General features: G+C 37.2%; 1 protein-coding gene and 1 long non-coding RNA gene across 12 annotated transcripts in view; one reads left to right on the top strand and one right to left on the bottom strand.

Moving 5' to 3' along the window:
* ZNF711 (zinc finger protein 711) overlaps positions 1-8940 on the bottom strand; it is a 29180-nt gene extending 20240 nt beyond the window's left edge. For 2 of the 11 annotated variants that reach the window (XM_033233403.1, XM_033233348.1), the window contains exons 1-4: positions 8589-8940; positions 6760-6879; positions 5709-5851; positions 5127-5231 (exon numbers count right to left, since the gene is read on the bottom strand). In XM_033233403.1, the coding sequence (XP_033089294.1) occupies positions 5127-5205 (79 nt within the window). In that variant the 5' untranslated portion in view covers positions 5206-5231; positions 5709-5851; positions 6760-6879; positions 8589-8940. Of the gene's footprint in view, positions 1-5126; positions 6731-6759; positions 6880-8588 lie in introns of those variants that run through there. The other 9 variants (XM_033233382.1, XM_033233319.1, XM_033233392.1 and 6 more) reach the window with 7 other exon arrangements.
* A 35-nt stretch (positions 8941-8975) lies between these two features.
* LOC117096268 overlaps positions 8976-22645 on the top strand; it is a 58294-nt gene continuing 44624 nt past the window's right edge. Inside the window, exon 1 of the long non-coding RNA XR_004442421.1 lies at positions 8976-9180. This is a non-coding gene — a long non-coding RNA (uncharacterized LOC117096268). The remainder of the gene's footprint in view (positions 9181-22645) is intronic.

Here is a 22645-nt window from a genome sequence, read left to right on the forward strand (position 1 = left end):
ACAGCCACAATCCTGGAAGTCTGGTACACGAAGGGAGTATGTATAAAACAAGTATTTTTAATTCAGTAGTTACTCCACTGGGCATTTCAGAGATGGGGATGAGGTGGGGGTTCAAATTTAGCATTTAATCAGACTGGAAATATGGTTTATTAGTAAGGAAAAAATTAAAATATTAATCCTGTAAAATTAACTATACTGGAATTCTATATATCTAAACAATAAAATTACTAATTCACAAAAATCTTCTCACAAACCAAAGATGTAAAATATGGGAAATCCCATTTATTTTAGAACACTGCTGAAGATTAGTCTGGTTCCTGAAAGTAGACCACAGGGAAGGAAAGAAGGGTAGAATAATGCTAGTGCTGACCTGGGTTCAGATCAACCTGGCTGGTTGGATTCTAAGAAGATAGACTGAAGGAGCAGTGCTAGTTCACCCAGCCTCTAGCAGGAACTTACAAATCAAAATAGACCAGATCTAAAAAAGTAAATAAATAAATCCAAATATGTTTTTTTTTTTTATCCTGAACCAAATGCTCTCAAGGATCCTAGACCAAGAACTGGTAAGTCCCTCACAGGGTACCAGTAGATTACTTAAACCAAGATCCAAGATATATCTTATTAAATTTTGCTTGTTCTCTTATCAGTTCATCTGTTACATTCCACTGACTTTCTAAACAAAGTCACTTAGCTATAGATTAGTTATATTTATTGTGTACTGACTATCCAACAAGCAACCTATTAATACAAGTATCATCTCATTTAATCCTCAGAACAACTGTATAGGTGAGTGCGAGTATCCTCATTTTAAATAAGGAGGAACTATGGTTTACAGATGTTATATAACGTTTCCACAAGGTCCTAGCTGGAAACTGAACTCATTGTTTGACTCCAGGCTGCCTGTTTTCTACTTGTCTAGGAAGAGGTTAGAGTATATTTACCCTAGATACTATTTTTTAAAGAGATGTGTAAGATTAAGTGAAGCACAGCTACAGGAATAGCTTGAGATAAAGAGTAAAATGGCCTATCACGTGGTCACTCATTTAAATTTTAAATCATTTAGTAAACAGCATTAAATTGCATTAATAATTTATCTTACTAGCTTAGAAAATTATAAACAATAAGAAAAAAATCATTTAAAAAGTATAAAATTAAATACTCAGGCAACAGTAAGAAACATGTCCTGATTTCAAGTATTTCCCATTTTATTAAAGTTATTTCATTTAAATATGAATATTTGGAACATCACCAGAATGACAGCATAAAATCTGTTACATGTCAGGTCTGTCTTGGGCCACTATCTAAGGGTATTTTGCTATTTATATCCCAAAACAACACAGGCTTTTTGCAGCATTAAAATCTTAAACAACTATTAAATTCAATCTCACACTTCAAGAACAGCTATTATACTGAGACACCAGCAAGGTTATTGAACAAAGTTGTAAATTTCTAAGTGTCATACATTCTTCAAAATAAATTGGTCCAATGAATTCTGCATTAAATTAATGTTTCGGATTTTCGGTATTGTACCATCCAAGAACCTTACAGAATTTGAAGATCTTGTGCCACAGTGTTCTTATTTGGTTAGCTCTGTGTATGTTAAACTCTAAGTTTCACAAATGTCAATAATTTATGGGGTTGCAAATATCTAAGTTTTGATGCTAACAGAATTTAAAGAGAATGTATGTAATTTCTAATGAAATTTTAGAATTTAGAAATTGTAACAGGGAGGCAAAATAAGCATGGGGAGGGCTGCTTTCAGAAGAAATCTAAGTTATCAGGGTTAAAATTTCCAAAAGTCCCCCAATAAAGGTCTTTTTAGGTTTAGGTCTGTTTGACAACCTTTGCATTTCACAAAATGTCACACAAAAAATGAAAATGCCTATAAATGAAATTGTGCTTGGAACTGCATATCAAAAATAGAGTGAAAGTTACTGTCTTTTAAGAGTTCAGAATTTACCAAGGACAAACGGCAACTTAACATATTTTAGGGCAACATTATCCCTAAGCACAAATGAGTGAGCATTACCCATATTAGTTATTCTTTATCTAACAGCAACTTCAGAAAAATAGTCTCACCAAAATGCAAAGTAATTTAATTGCCATTGATTTATATACCTTAAGAGAGCATAAAAATAAGAATGCATCATTTGAAAAAACCACTAACTTGAAATACTACCAGACAGCTAAATCATAAACAGGTATATAACAACAACAACAACAACAAAAAGTGCCTTTAAACTTTTTTCTAATATAAATCGGTTTACTCTATTAAATTCATTTTAGAGAGGGCTTTAAATGATAATATGAAAACACCAATTAAAAATTAGAAGTAGTTTGCAAACCTTTCGATTTTATTATTTCTAAAAAGGGAGGGGATAGTGAATAAAAATCTTACTTTCTACATATTTATGCAGTTATAACTGTGTATAGGTATATGTGTGTATATATATTCTCCTCAATTCAAATTAAAAAAAATTCCAAGAGGCTGTGCTATTTATTCTGTGGTTTCAGGTATGCCTTGGCATACTGTCACATGCCTCCAAAGGCACTCATACTCCAATCTAAGATGCAAAGTTTATTTTGCCAAACACAAAATATTTCTAGTGGATTAAAAATATTTCAAGAACCCAAATATCTATCAACTGATAAACCAAATGCGGTGTACTCATACAATGGAATATCATTGGCAGTGAAAACGAATGAAGTATATACTGATACATGCTATAACATGGATGACACTTAAAAACATGCTAAGTGAAAGAAGCCAGACACAACGACCATTTATTATATGATTCCACTTATATAAAATGTTCAGAATAATTAAATCCATAGACAGAAAGATTAGTGGCTGCCTAGGGCTGGTGCGGAGAGACAGAATGGGGAATGACTACTAATGGGTATGAGGTGTCTTTTTTTAGGATAAGAAAATGTTCTAAAACTAGGTACTAGGGATGGTTATACAATTTTGTGAATATGCTAAAAACCAATGAGTTGTATACTTTATAAAATGGGTGAGTGGAATAGTATGTGAATTATATCTGAATAAAAAGTAAAGAAGAAAAAACACGTATGTTAATATTTCAATATGCATGAAAAAACACGTATGTTAAATATTTCAATATGCATATTCTATTCCCCTAACAACTAAAAGAAAAATAGTAGTAGATGTAATAAAGGAGTAATTAATCCTAAAGACAATGAGGATAAACAATGGAAAGGAAGGTTAAGAGGAACATTATGTAAATATTCACCAGTACCTATCAGATATTTTTTTCATCTTTTGAAAGGAATCATACTTTAGTAGCTAATAGGCAACTTCTTCAGGAATGAAGTGAGTTTTGGCACTTTATCAAATGGTATAGGAGAGGTAATATTTTGTATTAAATGGAGAAACTACTATATTACTTCTATTTTTAAAAATATCTTATTTTGAAAGGTAAAAAAGTAAAGTTGACATTTCAACCAAAATTTATTTACTATATTGAAATTCCAGTGTTCCATTATTCTAAAAACTATCAACTCTCCACTAAAGAATTCATGGGAACATCTTTAACCTCTTACTCTCTGGCCCTATTATCCTTCCTCTAGAATTTATTGATTAGTTTTTTTCACCCAAAGTCATTTCTAAATCATCCGTAGTCAACACAATTCACTTAGCTTTCACAAGAATATATCCACGATTTCTTTATATTTCATCAATTAACTCACATCCAATCTTGGACTACTCAACTTTATTCATCAGAAAGAAATGTCAAAGAAATCTATAACTGGAGAGGACCTTAAATGTTATCTAGTGCAATCATTATAAAAGGGAATTCAGTAATTTATCCAAGTTTACACAGCTAGTTAACTGCACTGCCATGACTAGAATACGGCTTTACTGACTTCTGTTACTGTGGGATTTACTACAGGGGACCAATACATTCAATCATATTATCAAGGAACAGTAGTAGCATTTTCTTAACTTAGCAAAGTATCACAGTTCTATTCCCTAATCACTAATTTCAGCTTCAACAATTCCATATTACCTCGTTTCCTGTTCTTTTATCGCAGTTCACCATTTGTCTTTTCTGCTTTCACTCCAATCTTATCTTCAACTCTTCTGATCTCATCCCTGCCTTTTATACTTCAAACAGCTCTATCTCCTCTGTAATTCAGACCATCCCTGCCCAAATTCAGTTTGTTTGTTGAATGCCATGGAGTCTTGGCATCTTCATCAAAATGACTACTGTTAAGAGGCTACTTAAAAAACAAACCTGGCCACAAGAGTAAGGAGTCTTTTTTTTTTTTTTTTGAGACGGAGTCTCATTCTGTCACCAGGCTGGAGTGCAGTGGCATCATCTCAGCTCAGCTCACTGCAACCTCCGCCTCCCGGGCTCAAACGATCCTCCTGCCTCAGTCTCCTGAGTAGCTGGGACTACAGGCGTGCTCCACCACGCTCAGCTAATTATTTGTACTTTTAGTAGAGACGGGGTTTCATCATGCTGGCCAGAATGATCTCGATCTCTTGACCTCGTGATCCGCCCGCCTCGGCCTCCCAAAGTGCTGGGATTACAGGCATGAGCCACCAAGCCCGGCCTCTTTTTTTTTTTTAAAAAAAAAAAAAAGAAAGAAAGAAAAATGTATTCTAATGGTAACAACTTTTTGGGGAAATAGCATCACAATATAATTAATCACCTAGTGCATGATTTTGCATATCGCTATATAAGCATCTTATTTTTTTAGCTGATGTAAGCACTTTTTTTTCCAACTTTATTAACAAAGCAACTTAAAATGTATTTTAGAAAGCCAGTTTAACATTTCCTTCACGTGAGAGCTGATATATACTATCAAAACAGAACGTGATATAATCATGCAGTTATTTATGTAAATTGAGTTTTTCATTTCCAGTAACATATTACCACTATATTTCAAGTGTCCCTAACACAACCTTCCCCTAAATTATGAGTGATTTTAAGTAGCCCATTGATACACAGCTTTATGAGAATAAGCTCTACAAACGTATTTTCCGAGTAAAAGAACAAGTTTTCATTGTAACTCTCCTCTTCCTCAACTTATTTTTGATTTTTATTATCCCCTTACTTTTAAAAAAGAAAAAAAATACAACAAAGAAAATGGTTTACCAAAATCTTGCATAATCATGGTATGGGCCATTCTAGAGTCTGGCGTGTGCAATCCAAGACTTCCACCACCTGAATCCATACTTAGCAAAGCTCATTCACCAATATCTGCAAAAGAAATGGCTTTTAAAATAGTTTTAATATGTTTAGCCCAAAGTTAGTTGTTTTGAGAAAAAAAAATGCAATTGACAATATGCCTTTCAACCAAGTGTGGAAAGCTCATTACAAAAGAAAGCAAAACAAAAAAAAACCATGGTTAGATGCTTTATGTGACAACTATAAATAAAAGAAGTGCCAAGTGGAAGTAAACCAAAAAATAATGGAGATGAAGGCACAGTCAAGCTGACGAGCCATAGGGAAGTGGTAGAAGAAAGCAAAACAACAAAACTGCAGTGCTAAAGTTCCAGTTAAAACATAGGTTATAAAAGAAGAACGAGATGACAACAAACAATAGTTAGGATATTTATACATTACTAGAGGACTCAGATGTCTAGTATTAGTGAATTTCATCCACTGGCTCTCATCCATTTCTTCCAGACCCAGATCAGCCCTGCAGCGGAGCTCTGCAGATAAACTTGTATTCACCTCTGGCTCCCAGGGTTCTACTTATAATGTAAAATGTTCTATCCCAGTTTCCCCGGAGTTCTTTGAACCAGTAAGGACTTCTGGCCTCACTCTACTACATTCTCTTGTCTCAGTTTTGAGGACTCATGAAACATGACTGCTTCCTAAATATGGTAAAAATAAGATCAATCACATATAAACATTTAGCAAATTACTTGTCATATCATTTACTTGTAATTGTACAATTGACTTTTTATTAGTGATTAATAAAATTATGCTAGCTTCATGGTGGTTTTGAAAACAAGGGCTCAATCTATTTCATTTCAAATGACTTATCCTATATTTAAGATCATTTGATAGTATGGAACATAAAGTCAGATGCTGTCCCTCAATATATTTCTTAGAAATACATATGTGCATTTTCTCTTCAAACATAAGATTCTAAGTAAATCAACAAAAACCTGTCCGTTTTATAAGGCATCTATCTCCTTTTCACGTAGGAGTGCTTAATAAATTATACCGTATTGGACAACAGATAAAGCTGCATCCTCAATGAAAGTTTTAGAAAGGTGCCATGTAATACAACTTAATATATTCTTAAATAAATGGGATGGCTAAACTGGTATTCAAGGGGCAGGAGAGTCTCACAGAGTAATCCCTATCAATATTTCAGGTGTATACATAAATATGCTACAGAAGGTGACATTTCTGTATATCAAACGATTCAGACAAAATTACTTTATGTACGAGCAAAAACTTCACATTTTTAGAAATTCTTAGTTGTGTTTTATGTTTTTTCAAATGCCACATTATTTTCTGCTTTGCTGTTATGCAAAATGAGGTCCAGAGGCCAAGAGAGTTCACAATAAACTACCTGTGTGTTAACAAAATAAATCTGAAAGGGATTTGTTCTTAACATTTAAAACTGTGTACTATTCGGATTTTAATTAGAGTAATTACTTTCTTTACCACACAACTAATAGAGCAACTACAAATATCTTAAAATGTTTTTAAAAACTTAATTTTATTAAACTGTTAAACAAGATAAAACAGTAAGTAATTTGTTAATCACCTTTATATGAGTGTCTCGAAGAAATTGTAGATTTTCTTACATAAAGTAAAATCTGCAGTAATTTCTTTTTATTTTTCCTTCTGTGCTATGTTATTTTCTTTGGGAAAACGCTCTCTTTACCTATTATAAAAATACATTCAAAATCAGATACTTTAAAACATTTTAAACTAAGTTTCTTACACAACTTAATATTTTTCTTTACACCTGAACTTGCATAGTGAGGCTGGGAAGGGTTCATATGCTCAAATCTGTAGTAATCTTAAAAGCAACCAAATGGATTCCAACAAAAACAACTACTGACTACATTAGCAATGTTTTTATACTTCGAATGCTACCACTTGATTAAACCAAAATCTTCTCTAAAGCACATCTTAAAAATCACAAACAATACCTTATTTTAGAAAGTGAAAGAGAACCAAGGGCAAGCTTTATCCTTGCCAAATCCATACTGAAAAGTCTGCACTAGCACTCAAGGAAGTGTAAAAATTACAACACATAGTGCAACTATTATAAAAGTATTACACTGTGTGAATACCAAATAAATAAACTGGAGTATCTTTCCCCACATAGGAAGTTTCAATAAAATCAATAATAAATGAGGTATGAAAACAGCAGTTTGTTAAGTATTTAATAACCATTAGAGATAGCTAGGCTTCTTGGTCTTCTCCAGAGTGTATCTCACATCTTTATTGAATGGAGATAATCCACCAAGTACGTTTCAAGTAAACATCTTTCCATTAATGTATGGGGAGCAGAAATCACAAAAAGAAAATCTGTCTCTTCTAACACAGCTCATTCAGGACCTAGCTTCTCAGTGATGTCAATAGGGTGACGGATAGATGAGAAATGGTAAGGCGGCAGAACAAGAGAATGCGAAAGTAGTATTTGCAGAGATGGGAGACAAAGGAGCCCTGGCAAGTAGCAGTATTGCAGCTTTGGACGCAGCCCTCTTCCCGCATAAGTCTCCTTTTCCCACGACCATGCCAAGTTTCAATCATTTCGAGCAGAATGCACACACGTGCCCTCTGAGGTATTACCCATCTGACTAGATCTTAAACCTAAGAGAACCTTCGCAGTAGAAAGGAAGAGACCGATGAGACAAGAATACCCTTTCCCCTCCTCCCTCCTCTCACTTGGTGCAGCGGTCGCCACCGCTGCTACCCACGCCGTGCTGTCCAGCCCCTCAGCCTCCTCCAGCTTCCTCTGCCCCGCTACGTGGGAGACGGTTGGGAACCAAAATGGTGGTGTTTTAGTGTAGGCGACAGTTGTCGCACACGCCTCCCCCCTCCCCCCAACTCCCAGGCTCTGACGGCTCCCAGTCCCCTAAAATGCCGATTCGGTGCCACTTCCTCGCACACGCCGCCATCCCTCGCGCATTCCAAAGGTTACTATTAGCTCGGTCAGGGGGCGGGGGCGAGGCGACGGGGGCGCCAGTGAAAGGAATATGGGGTGGAGGGATAGCTGAGAGAAAATGCCAGGGGGACGCTGCATTCTTCACTTCGCCGTTTTGTTTTCCGCCATTTTCCCGTCACCCTAAACCACCGACGGTCTCAACGACGGCTCTAGCTCCCTGGGGCTCTGGCCTAGGGAAAGAAGAGGTTGGCTAAGGGGGAAAACCCTTACTTTCCTCAATTCCTCCAGCCCCCGGCAGCGGCTGAAGAGGAAAACTCCGCCCGAGGCGGGAGGAAAGCTCAGGGACTGGACGCCACTTCCATTGTTCCCTTCGCCCTACGCTACACGCTGGGTGTGAGCCTCTCCTCCCTTCAGACAAGAGACACTGAACACGGTGGATCCACGTCCCTCTAGTTTCTCCTCAGGAGTCTCCTTACCTGCTGCTGCAGCTGCAGCTGCCGCTGCCGCCGCCGCCGCCGCTGCCGCCGCCTCCGTGCCGCCAGTCGGACTGTGACCGCGCTCTGGATGGCTGCGGGGGGCGGCAGCTGTGGATCCCTTAAGGTCCTCACATTCGGGTTTCCGAGGTTCCGCAGCCCGAGCCAATCACAATCTACTCTGCGTCTGGGAGGCGCGCCGCCTAGTTCTCCTTTATATTGCTGCTGACATGCTGAGGTTGCATTACGTCACGCTACCCTTGCTGCAGGGTAGGGGGCCAAAGGGGGGTCTCGCGCACGCGCGCGCGCGGGAGATCGAGACTCCCGCGCTAGGTTAGTGCGAGACCCCGCCAGCTTGAGGCGGGGGCTGAGCGCGGGCCAAGTCCAAGTGCGCAAGCCCAGATCTTGGCGCGCCCCTGAGGAGTTTCTGTGGGAAGATTTTCTGTTTTCCAGGTTTCCAAGGGAAACGAAGAAAGGGAGTGGGAGAATCCATGACTGGACCTCTAATAGATGTTGGACGACTTAAAAAAAAAAAAAAAAGTATCGGCCCTACCCTCGAGGATTTGACAAATTAAGCTGGCCAGAGTGATAAGAGGTATGCCTCTCCCCAGTAAAACCTGTGTGTGTGTATTGCAGTTTCCTTCCTCCCTCCCTTCATTTCTTTTCTATTTTGTAATGGTAGACAATTCGATGAAGAAAGTAAAGGAGAGTGAAGAAAGGTATAGAAAGGAAAAGGTGAACAAGGGACCCCAATGAAGTGGACACTAAATATCTCATGAATGTGTCACTTTCAGCTTCTGTCTGCAAAAAGTGGGAGGACAGTGAGAAATTCATTAGGGAAGGTTGGGGAAAAGAGTGATGAGATGTGATGAAAGGTAGGTGGGGACTAGATTTCCTAAGCAAAGGGTCTTATGTTTTGCGATTTTAGCTTTAATTCTATAAGCATTTGGAATCAATAGCAATGTTTAAGCAGAGAAAGGATAGGATCTTACAGAAAGTAACTCTTTATCTTTGCAAATCATTTGAATATTTACAAATAAAACATGTTATTATTTCTAGATTCTAGATACATTATTCAGATCTCTATAACCTAATATACCACTAAAGGTTTTGATAAAATTATAGAAGATGTGAAAGTCCTAGCACAGTACCTGGCTCATAGTAGACCAGGAGTCGGCAAACTTTCTCTATAAAGGGCCAGATAGTAAATATTTTATTTTTGTAAATAAATAGTAGTAAGCAAAATATTTTTTGAGGGCTATAGCGTCTCTGTCACAACTACTCTGCTCTGCCATTGTAGCCCCAAAGTGGTCATAGACACGTTCAGCAGAATGAGGAGATATAATTTCCAAGCTTGAAAAGGGTGAAATTCAGTTATTACTAAAACGTGAAGTGTGATAGATAGATAAGAGGTTGGTAAATTACCTTCCAGTGTGAGGTTCAAAGTTTCTCTGCAAGAAATGCAATTTCTGCAGAACCCATACACAGTGGGCAAAGAGAAGAAGCACGCTCGTGAGCGCGCATTTGGTGTGTGTGTGTGTGTGTGTGTGTGTGCATGTGTAATGATGGTAAAATATTTGTTTTCCTTACTCTTGAGTTCCAGGGAGAGATAAGTGAGCATGGCTGTGTTCCAGTAGAACTTTATTTATGAACACTGACATTTGAATTTTATTTCATCTTAATGCGTAGTGAAAAATTATTCTTCTTTGATTTTTTTCAACTATTAAAAATGTAAAAATCACTCTGAGTCATAGGCCATAGAATAACAGGCAGCAGTCCAGATTTGGCTTGTGGGCCATAGTTTGCCCCCCTCTGTAGGTTTCATTTACTTAAGCTTTTATTTTCCATTCTAGAAGAAGAAAGATATTTTTATGAGTATGTCCTCATACATGACATTTTTCTATATTGGATAGCCTGGCAAATACTACTTGTAGTCTTGTCCCAGTGATTATTTCAACAGGACACTCAAAGAAGAAAGCTGAGAAAGATGTGGGGTTTTTATATCAATCACCTTTGTGAATGGTACACTGTGGGAGATAATTTTTAAAACCTGAAGGCCATCCTTGCTCTTCCCTCTTTCTCCAAACATCTAGTCAATGCAAATATCCTGAGAATTCTTCCTCCTTAATATCCATGGAATTAATCCCCTTTTTACCTAACATCATTACCTTGTTTAGGTTCACATGCCTTCTTAACTGGATTATTGCAACACCTTGCTAACTAGTTCCTCTGTGTCCATTTACTCACCAAATTCCCAAATCAAAAGTGACAAAATCAGAAAAATATATCACATTGATTCTCCCCACTGCATTTTCACTTCAGTTGAGGCCCTCACCAATGGGACAGTAGTAATAGTCTTCTGACTTATTTCTCTGATCCACTGGATAACTTTTACAGTGTAGAGTCTGCATCATCACTGAATTCACTTGCATAACAAAACAAACAAAACTGATTATCTTACTCCCCTGCTTAAACATTGCTATCAATTTCCACTAGAAGTCAAGGATAACACCCAGATGAGTACAGAAAGAGAGTTGTGGGAAACCCAGCTGGGGAACAATAGGGAGACCATCCAACGTATGTCCTTTAGATATTTGGCCAATACTTATTTAAAGGAAGACACTGATTAATACATGGGGAAAAAAAACTGTTAGAGCTGGCTGTTTATGCTATTTTGGAAAATAGTGTTGTTTTTATATGCATGCATTAGCATTTTTGAAGTTTCATATTAGTCTCAAGACCAATAATATTAAGTGCTATAAACTTTGTAATTTGTAGCTTCTTTGTTGTGTAGGTGGCTCACTTCCCTCCTTCTACTAGCCTTGGTAATCCTGGCCAACTAATAGTGTTTTGCTATGGTACATTTAAAAATTGCTGTCCCTTCTGCCTCTGGACTCACAGTTTGTTTTCAACTATATTATCTTCAATCTTAAACCTCATCTAGGAAAACTCATACCCTGCTTTCACTGTAACCTGGGCAACTCCCAAGGAGATAATCTAAAGTAAATTAACATGAGCATATTCTGGGTTATCTGGAAAACCTCCTTATAACTAAATACTGTCATACATTATCAACACTCACATTTGTATTTGTATTTACAGCACATTAACACCAGAGAGTAATATTTTAATTGTTTTGAGGCGATTTGAAGTGAAGGCATCATACTTTGTTTATAAATTATCTGGTTCTATCAGGTTCACTATACATAATGCAATTTCTTGGTAGTTAGAATAGAGTGGTGGGGGAAGTGAGTCAGACCATAGTGTACAATAAGGCAAACCACATTCAATATGCCAGTGCAGAGTCATATTCATGTTGTGAGCTGCAATTTAATTTCAGCAAAACAATATAATTCATAACATGAAATAATGCTGTTAAATTATTGATTTTGTTGTTATTGTGTGATTTTATAAGTATATAGCATCATAAGCCCAAAGCATTCATTTTTTTTCTATTTTATTTTAAATTTTCAACTTTTATTTTACATTCAGGGGATACATGTGGAGACTTGTTACATGGGTATATTGCGTGATGCTGAAATTTGGTATATGAGTGATCCCATCACTCAGGTAGTGAACGTAGTACCCAACAGGTAGTTTTTTTAGCACTTGCCCGCCCTCCTTCTCTCTCCTCTCCAGTAGTCCTTAGTGTCTGTTTCCATGTTTGTGTCCATGTGTACTCAATCACAGCATTCATATATATATATATATATATATATATATATTGCTCTACTGTTGTTCATATTTAAGTAACATTATAATAAAACTACCATAATTTAAATGAACATTGAGAGCACAATTTTTCCTTTCAAATAGTCTAATAAAAAAATACAAAATGACATACAAAAAGTCTGTAAATACTATGCCACGTAAAAGGTACCAGGACTCCTTGGGAGGAATAGCAAATTCCAAGTTTGAGATTAAAAAAAAAAACAAGATGAGATTGTGACTTATTGTGTCAGAGAGCAGGGGTACCATCAAAGTCTAATGTCAAAAGTACACAGGAGGCCGGGCGCAGTGGCTCACGCCTGTAATCCCAGCACTTTGGGAGGCCGAGGCGGGCGGATCACAAGGTTAGGAGATCGAGACCATCCTGGCTAATACGGTAAAACCCCGTCTCTACTAAAAATCAAAAAAAAAAAAAAAAAATACACAAGAGTGTCAAACAATAATAGTAACTTTGAATGATGAAAACACATTGACTATATAAAAATTCATGAGTTGATTAATGATACCGATAGAGAGGGATCTCCCTACTCCCAAAGAATGAGACCTCATTGAATACCATTTAAGGTAAATAGAACATCGATTTCTTATTCTGACAATTAGCAGTCAAAAGAAAAAAAATCAGTATTTTATTCTGCTTTTTCTGTACAAACTTTCAGAACAACCAGAAAGCCCTAGTTTGGTAAGAGAACGTTCTTTTTGCAAGAAATACAGTTAGTAAATATTGAAAAAAAATCCAGAAATAAATGTAGAAAATCACTATTTTGCAATGTCCAACGATGTAACAGATCCAGGCAAGGATCATCAGTGGGTGAAACATGAGATGGAAAAGTTTATAAAGGAGTTCAGGCCGTCTTCACCTGAACCCTGTAATAATTTTATCGTTGACAGCATTTGGTATTGTCATTATTCTTTGTTTCAGCTGATCAGATAGTTGTATAGTGATATCTCGTATGACAGTTAATAATTGTCTAATAACTAATAATTAACACCTATTTGTGTCCTTATTTGCCATAACTTCTTTGATGAAGCGTCCATTTAAGTTCTTTGCCCATCTTCTAATGCGGTTGTTTCCTTACTATTGAGTTTTCAGAGTTTAAAAAAAATACATTTTCTGGATAGTAGTCCTTTATCAGATAGTAATTTGAAAATGTTTTCTGTACATCATTACTGGGTCTTTTCATTCACTTTACAGTGCCTGGGGCAGAAAAAAAGCTTTCAAATTTGATGAAGTCGAATTTGTCATTTTATTTTCCTTGCTTGCGTTGTGCTTTGGTGTCAGTTTTAAGGTTTTTTTTTTTTTTCCAGAATTACGATTACTAGAGGCTGGGACATGTAGTGGGAGGTTGGGCGAAGTGGGGACAGTGAATGGGCACAAATTTTCCCTAAAAGTTTAACGTTTTAGTTTTTACATTTACATATATTATTTATTTTGAGTTGGTCTTTATATGATGTGTGAAATTTAGGTTAAGGTTCATTTTCAAAGGTTCTAGCAGTATTTGTTCAAAAGACAACCCTTTCTCCACTGAATTGCCTGTGTATCTTTGTAAAAATATCAAATGGCCATATTCATGTAGGTGCATATCTGTCCTATTTTTTAGGTTCCATTGATTTGTGTATCTATCCCTTCACGAATACTGCTTTGACTTATTACTTCAGCTTTATAGTAACTTTTAAAATTAAGTAGTGTGATTCCTCTAACTTTTTCTCTGTCAAAATGTAATGAGCTATTCTAGTTCTTGTGTCTTTACATGTAAATTTGAATATTAGCTTGTCTATATCTATACAAATTTCTGCTGAGATTTTGGTTGATATTGTGTTAATCTATAGATCTCTTTGAGGGAGAATTGACATCATTACTATAATGATTGTTCTATTCATGAGCACAGTATGTCCATTTATTTAGGTCTTGGATTTCTTTCATCAGTGTTTTGTCATTTTCAGTATATACATTCTGTGCATGCTTTGTTAGGCTTATATGAAACGTTTTCAGTTTTAGGAGCTATTGTAAATAGCATTTTTAAAATTGCAGTTTCAAATTTTTCTCTGTATTTAGGTATAAGCAGTTTGAATATAATATGTCTGGGCTTGGACTTTTTTGTGTTTATCCTGTTTAGGGTTCACTCAGCTTATTTTATTTTATTTTATTTTATTTTATTTATTGTGGTAAGAACACTTAACATGATAGCAACCCTTTCAACAAATACTTAATTGTACAATACAGTATTGTTCATTAAAGGCACAATATTGTACAGCATATTTGTAGATATTAATCACTTGAGTACTGTAACTTTATACACATTAAAAACAACTGCACATTTCCCAGTCCCCCCGCCCCTAAGAATCACCACTTTACTCTTTCATTCTATGAGTTTGACAATTTTATTGTATTTTTTGTATGTTATATTTATGGGTACATAGTAGGTGTGTATATTTCTCGAATACAGGAGAGAGTTTAATACAGACATACAATGTGTAATAAACACATCTCAGGGAAAATGGGGTATCTCTTGTCCCAAGCATTTATCATTTCTTTGTGTGACAATCCAATTATATTCTTTTAGTTATTTCTCAATGTGCAATAAGTTATTGTCTACTGTAGTCACACTGCTGTACTACCAGACACCAGATCTTTTTCATTCTATTGAACTATATTTTTTGTGCCCATTCACTATCCCCACTTCCCCCAACCTCCCACTACATGTCCCAGCCTCTAGTAACTGTAATTCTGGTCTCTATTTCCATGAGTTCAATTGTTTTAATTTTTAGCTCCAACAAATAAGTGAGAGCATGCAAAGTTTGTGTTTCTGTGCCTGGCTTATTTCACTTAACATAATGACCTCCAGTTCCATCCATGTTATTGCAAATGACAGGATGTCATTCTTTTCTATGCCTGAGTAGTACTCCATTGTGTATATGTACCACATTTCCTTTATCCATTCATTTGTTGATGGACACTTAGGTTGCTTCCAAATCTTAGCTATTGTGAGCAAGGAAATGCAGATACCTCTTCAATATACTGAATTCCTTTCTTTGGGGTATATATGTAGCAGTGGGATTGCTAGATTATATGGTAGCTCTACTTTTAGTTTTTTGAGGAACCTCCAAACTGTTCTTTATAGTGGTTGTACTAATTTACATTCCCACCAACTGTGTACAAGAGTTCTGTTTCCTCCACATACTCACCAGCATTTGTTATTGCCTGTCTTTTGGATAAAATCCATTTTTTTCTGGGGTGAGATAATATCTCACTATAATTTTGATTTGCATTTCTCTGATTATCAATTATATTGTGCACATTTTTATACACCCGTTTGCAATTTGTATGCCTTCTATTGAGAAATGTCTACTCAGATATTTGGCCCCTTTTTAAATTGAATTACTAGATTTTTTTTCCTATTGTTTGAGCTCCGTATATATTCTGGTTATTAATCCCTTGTCAGATGGGTAGTTTGTAAATGTATTCTCCCATTTTGTGAATTGTCTGTACATTTTGTTGATTATTTCCTTTGCTGTGCATAAGCTGTTTAACTTGATAGGATCCTATTTGTCCATTTTTTCTTTGGTCCTGTGCTTCTGGGGTATTAGTTAAGAAATCTTTGCCCAGGTAAATGTACTGGAGAGTTTCCCCCAATGTTTTCTATTAGTAGTTTATTAGCTTGAAGTCTTATATTTAAGTACTTAATCTATTTGGATTTGCTTTTTGTATATGGTGAGGAATAGGGATCTAGTTTCATTCTCTGCATATACAAATCCAGTTTTCCCAGCGCCATTTATTGAAGAGACTGTCTTTACCCCAGTGTATGTTCTTGGCACCTTTGTTGAAAATGAATTCAGTGTAGGTGTGTGGATTTGTTTCTCGATATTGATTTGGAATTGGTTCTCTATTCTGTTCCATTATTGATGTGTCTGTTTTAATGCCAAGACCATGCTGCTTTGTTTACTATAGCTCTGTAGTATAATTTGAAGTCAGGTAATGTGATTCCTCCAGTTTTGTTCTTTTTGCTTAAGATAGCTTTAGCTATTCTGCATCTTTTGTGCTTCTGTATAAATTTTAGGATTGCTGATTGTAGCAATCCTAACAAACATGGATTATCTTTCAGTTTTTTGTCCTATTCAATCTATTTCATCAGTGTTTTATAGTTTTAATTATTTAGGCCTTTAATTTATTTCATTAACTCATAGGCACTTAATTTTATGTGTGAATATTTTAAACGGGATTTTTTAAAATTTTATTATACTTTAAGTTCTAGGGTACATGTGCATAACGTGCAGGTTTGTTACATATGTATACTTATGCCATGTTGGTGTGCTGCACCCATCAACTCGTCAGCACCCATCAATTCATCATTTATATCATGTATAACTCCCCAATGCAATCCCTCCCTCCTCCCCCCTCCCCATGATAGGCCCCAGTGTGTGATGTTCCCCTTCCCGAGTCCAAGTGATCTCATTGTTCAGTTCCCACCTATGAGTGAGAACATGCGGTGTTTGGTTTCTCTTCTTGTGATAGTTTGCTAAGAATGATGGTTTCCAGCTGCATCCATGTCCCTACAAAGGACGCAAACTCATCCTTTTTGATGGCTGCATAGTATTCCATGGTGTATATATGCCACATTTTCTTAATCCAGTCTGTCACAGATGGACATTTGGGTTGATTCCAAGTCTTTGCTATTGTGAATAGTGCCGCAATAAACATACGTGTGCATGTGTCTTTGTAGTAGAGTAATTTATAATCCTTTGGGTATATACCCAGTAGTGGGATGGCTGGGTCATATGGTACATCTAGTTCTAGATCCTTGAGGAATTGCCATACTGTTTTCCATAATGGTTGAACTAGTTTACAATCCCACCAACAGTGTAAAAGTGTTCCTATTTCTCCACATCCTCTCCAACACCTGTTGTTTCCTGACTTCTTAATGATTGCCATTCTGACTGATGTGAGATGGTATCTCATTGTGGTTTTGATTTGCATTTCTCTGATGGCGAATGATGATGAGCATTTTTTCATGTGTCTGTTGGCTGTATGGATGTCTTCTTTTGAGAAATGTCTGTTCATATCCTTTGCCCACTTTTTGATGGGGTTGTTTGTTTTTTTCTTGTATATTTGTTTGAGTTCTTTGTAGATTCTGGATACTAGCCCTTTGTCAGATGAGTAGGTTGCAAAAATTTTCTCCCATTCTGTAGGTTGCCTGTTCACTCTGGTGGTAGTTTCTTTTGCTGTGCAAAAGCTCTTTAGTTTAATTAGATCCCATTTGTCAATTTTGGCTTTTGCTGCCATTGCTTTTGGTGTTTTAGACATGAAGTCCTTGCCCATGCCTATGTCCTGAATGGTACTACCTAGATTTTCTTCTAGGGTTTTTATGGTATTAGGTCTAACATTTAAGTCTCTAATCCATCTTGAATTAATTTTCGTATAAGGGGTAAGGAAAGGATCCAGTTTCAGCTTTCTACTTATGGCTAGCCAATTTTCCCAGCACCATTTATTAAATAGGGAATCCTTTCCCCATTTCTTGTTTCTCTCAGGTTTGTCAAAGATCAGATGGCTGTAGATGTGTGGTATTATTTCTGAGGACTCTGTTCTGTTCCATTGGTCTATATCTCTGTTGTGGTACCAGTACCATGCTGTTTTGGTTACTGTAGCCTTGTAGTATAGTTTGAAGTCAGGTAGCGTGACGCCTCCAGCTTTGTCCTTTTGACTTAGGATTGTCTTGGCAATGCGGGCTCTTTTTTGTTCCATATGAACTTTAAAGCAGTATTTTCCAATTCTGTGAAGAAAGTCATTGGAAGCTTGATGGGGATGGCATTGAATCTATAAATAACCTTGGGCAGTATGGCCATTTTCACGATATTGATTCTTCCTATCCATGAGCATGGTATGTTCTTCCATTTGTTTGTGTCCTCTTTTATTTCGCTGAGCAGTGGTTTGTAGTTCTCCTTGAAGAGGTCCTTTACATCTCTTGTAAGCTGGATTCCTAGGTATTTGATTCTCTTTGAAGCAATTGTGAATGGAAGTTCATTCCTGATTTGGCTCTCTGCTTGTCTGTTACTGGTGTATAAGAATGCTTGTGATTTTTGCACATTAATTTTGTATCCTGAGACTTTGCTGAAGTTGCTCATCAGCTTAAGGAGATTTTGGCTGAGACAATGGGGTTTTCGAAATATACAATCCTGTCATCTGCAAACAGGACAATTTGACTTCTTCTTTTCCTAACTGGATACCCTCGATTTCTTTCTCTTGCCTGATTGCCCTAGCCAGAACTTCCAACACTATGTTGAATAGGAGTGGTGAGAGAGGGCATCCCTGTCTTGTGCCAGTTTTCAAAGGGAATTTTTCCAGTTTTTGCCCATTCAGTATGATATTAGCTGTGGGTTTGTCATAAATAGCTCTTATTATTTTGAGGTACGTTCCCTAAATACCGAATTTATTGAGTGTTTTTAGCATGAAGGGCTGTTGAATTTTGTCAAAAGCCTTTTCTGCATCTATTGAGATAATCATGTGGTTCTTGTCTTTGGTTCTGTTTATATGCTGGATTACGTTTATTGATTTGCGAATGTTGAACCAGTCTTGCATCCCAGGATGAAGCCCACTTGATCATGGTGGATAAGCTTTTTGATGTGCTGCTGGATCCGGTTTGCCAGTATTTTATTGAGAATTTTTGCATCGATGTTCATCAGGGATATTGGTCTAAAATTCTCTTTTTTTGTTGTGTCTCTGCCAGGCTTTGGTATCAGGATGATGTTGGCCTCATAAAAAGAGTTAGGGAGGATTCCCTCTTTTTCTATTGATTGGAATAGTTTCAGAAGGAATGGTACCAGCTCCTCCTTGTACCTCTGGTAGAATTCAGCTGTGAATCCATCTGGTCCTGGACTTTTTTGGTTGGTAGGCTATTAATTATTGCCTCAATTTCAGAGCCTGCTATTGGTCTATTCAGGGATTCAACTTCTTCCTGGTTTAGTCTTGGGAGAGTGTAAGTGTCCAGGAAATTATCCATTTCTTCTAGATTTTCTAGTTGATTTGCATAGAGGCATTTATAGTATTCTCTGATGGTTGTTTGTATTTCTGTGGGGTCAGTGGTGATATCCCCTTTATCATTTTTTATTGCGTCTCTTTGATTCCTCTCTCTTTTCTTCTTTATTAGTCTTGCTAGCAGTCTGTCATTTTGTTGATCTTTTCAAAAAACCAACTCCTGGATTCATTGATTTTTTGGAGGGTTTTTTGTGTCTCTATCTCCTTCAGTTCTGCTCTGATCTTAGTTATTCTTGCCTTCTGCTAGCTTTTGAATGTGTTTGCTCTTGCCTCTCTAGTTCTTTTAATTGTGATGTTAGAGTGTCAATTTTAGATCTTCCTGCTTTCTCTTGTGGGCATTTAGTGCTATAAATTTCCCTCTACACACTGCTTGAAATGTGTCCCAGAGATTCTGGTATGTTGTATCTTTGTTCTCATTGGTTTGAAAGAACATCTTTATTTCTGCTTTCATTTCGTTATGTACCCAGTAGTCATTCAGGAGCAGGTTGTTCAGTTTCCATGTAGTTGAGCGGTTTTGATTGAGTTTCTTAGTCCTGAGTTCTAGTTTGATTGCACTGTGGTCTGAGAGACAGTTTGTTATAATTTCTGTTCTTGTACATTTGCTGAGGAGTGCTTTACTTCCAATGATGTGGTCAATTTTGGAATAAGTGCGATGTGGTGCTGAGAAGAATGTATATTCTGTTGATTTGGGGTGGAGAGTTCTATAGATGTCTTAGGTCCGCTTGGTGCAGAGATGAGTTCAATTCCTGGATATCCTTGTTAACTTCTGTCTCGTTGATCTGTCTAATGTTGACAGTGGAGTGTTGAAGTCTCCCATTATTATTGTATGGGAGTCTAAGTCTCTTTGTAGTCTCTAAGGACTTGCTTTATGAATCTGGGTGCTCCTGTATTGGGTGCATAGATATTTAGGAGAGTTAGCTCTTCCTGTTGATTGATCCCTTTACCATTATGTAATGGCCTTCTTTGTCTCTTTTGATCTTTGATGGTTTAAAGTCTGTTTTATCAGAGACTAGGATTGCAACCCCTGCTTTTTTTTGTTCTCCATTTGCTTGGTAGATCTTCCTCCATCCCTTTATTTTGAGCCTATGTATGTCTCTGCATGTGAGATGGGTCTCCTGAATACAGCAGACTGATGGGTCTTGACTCTTGATCCAGTTTGCCAGTCTGTGTCTTTTAATTGGAGCATTTAGTCCATTTACATTTAAGGTTAATATTGTTATGTGTGAACTAGATCCTGTCATTATGATATTAACTGGTTATTTTGCTCGTTAGTTGATGCACTTTCTTTTTTTTTGTTGAGACGGAGTCTCGCTCTGTCGCCCAGGCTGGAGCGCAGTGGCCGGCTCTCAGCTCACTGCAAGCTCCGCCTCCCGGGTTTACGCCATTCTCCTGCCTCAGCCTCCCGAGTAGCTGGGACTACAGGCGCCTGCCACCTCGCCCGGCTAGTTTTTTGTATTTTTTTAGTAGAGACGGGGTTTCACCATGTTAGCCAGGATGGTATCGATCTCCTGACCTCGTGATCCGCCCGTCTCGGCCTCCCAAAGTGCTGGGATTACAGGCTTGAGCCACCGCGCCCGGCCAGTTGATGCAGTTTCTTCCTAGCCTCGATGGTCTTTACATTTTGGCATGTTTTTGCAATGGCTGGTACCGGTTGTTCCTTTCCATGTTTAGGGCTTCCTTCAGGGTCTCTTGTAAGGCAGGCCTGGTGGTGACAAAATCTCTAAGCATTTGCTTATCTGTAAAGGGTTTTATTTCTCCTTCACTGATGAAACTTAGTTTGGCTGGATATGAAATTCTCGGTTGAAAATTCTTTTCTTTAAGAACGTTGAATATTGGCCCCCACTCTCTTCTGGCTTGTAGAGTTTCTGCCAAGAGATCTGCTGTTAGTCTGATGGGCTTCCCTTTGTGGGTAACCCGACCTTTCTCTCTGGCTGCCCTTAAGATTTTTTCCTTCATTTCAACCTTGGTGAATCTGGCAATTCTGTGTCTTGGAGTTGCTCTTCTGGAGGAGTATCTTTGTGGCATTCTCTGTATTTCCTGAATTTGAATGTTGGCCTGCCCTACTAGGTTGGGGAAGTTCTCCTGGATGATATCCTGAAGAGTGTTTTCCAACTTGGTTCCATTTTCCCCCTCACTTTCAGGCACCCCAATCAGACGTAGATTTGGTCTTTTTACATAATCCCTTACTTCTTGCAGGCTTTGTTCATTTCTTTTTCTCTTTTTTTCTTTTGGTTCTCTTCTCGCTTCATTTCATTCATTTGATCCTCAATCGCTGATACTCTTTCTCCAGTTGATCGAGTCGGTTACTGAAGCTTGTGCATTTGTCATGTATTTCTCGTGTCATGGTTTTCATCTCTGTCATTTCGTTTATGATCTTCTCTGCATTAATTAGTCTAGCTGTCAATTGTTACACTCTTTTTTCAAGATTTTTAGTTTCTTTGCGCTGGGTACGTAATTCCTCCTTTAGCTCTGAGAAGTTTGATGGACTGAAGCCTTCTTCTCTCATCTCGTCAAAGTCATTCTCTGACCAGCTTTGATCCGTTGCTGGCGATGGGCTGCGCTCCTTTGCAGGGGGAGATGCGCTCTTGTTTTCTGAATTTCCAGCTTTTCTGCCCTGCTTCTTCCCCATCTTTGTGGTTTTATCTGTCTCTGGTCTTTGATGATGGTGATGTACTGATGGGGTTTTGGTATAGGTGTCCTTCCTGTTAAACGGGATTTTTAAAAATTTCTTTTTCAGATTGTTCACTGTTGGCATATAGAATTGCTAGTGATTTCATATCCAGTAATGTTACTGAATTTGTTTACCAGTTCTCATAGTTTTTGTGTGAAGTCTTTAGATTTTTTCCAAATATAAGATCATAGCATCTGCAAACAAGGATAATTTGGCTTCTTCTTTTTAAATTCAGATGCCCTTTATTTCTTCTGTCTGATTGGTCTAAGTAGGACTTCCAGTACCACTGGATGATATGGATCCAATACCATGAATGATATTCATGAAAGTGGGCATCCTTGTCATGTTCCATATCTTAAAGGAAAGGCTTTCCGTATTTCCCCATTCATTATGATACTAGCTGTGAGTCTGTCATATATGACTTTTACTGTGTTGTGGTACATTCCTTCTATTACCAGTTTTTTGAGAGTTTTTATCATGAAGGATTGTTGAGCTTTATCAAATGCCTGTTCAGCATCAATTGAAATGATCATATGTTTTTTGTCCTACATTTTGTTAGTATGATGTATCACATTGATTGATTTTTATATGTTGAACCATAATTACATTCCTGGGATAACCTCACTTGGTTCA

This window comes from Trachypithecus francoisi, unplaced genomic scaffold, assembly GCF_009764315.1.
Source record: "Trachypithecus francoisi isolate TF-2019V2 unplaced genomic scaffold, Tfra_2.0 Contig01451, whole genome shotgun sequence".
Classification (NCBI taxonomy): domain Eukaryota; kingdom Metazoa; phylum Chordata; class Mammalia; order Primates; family Cercopithecidae; genus Trachypithecus; species Trachypithecus francoisi.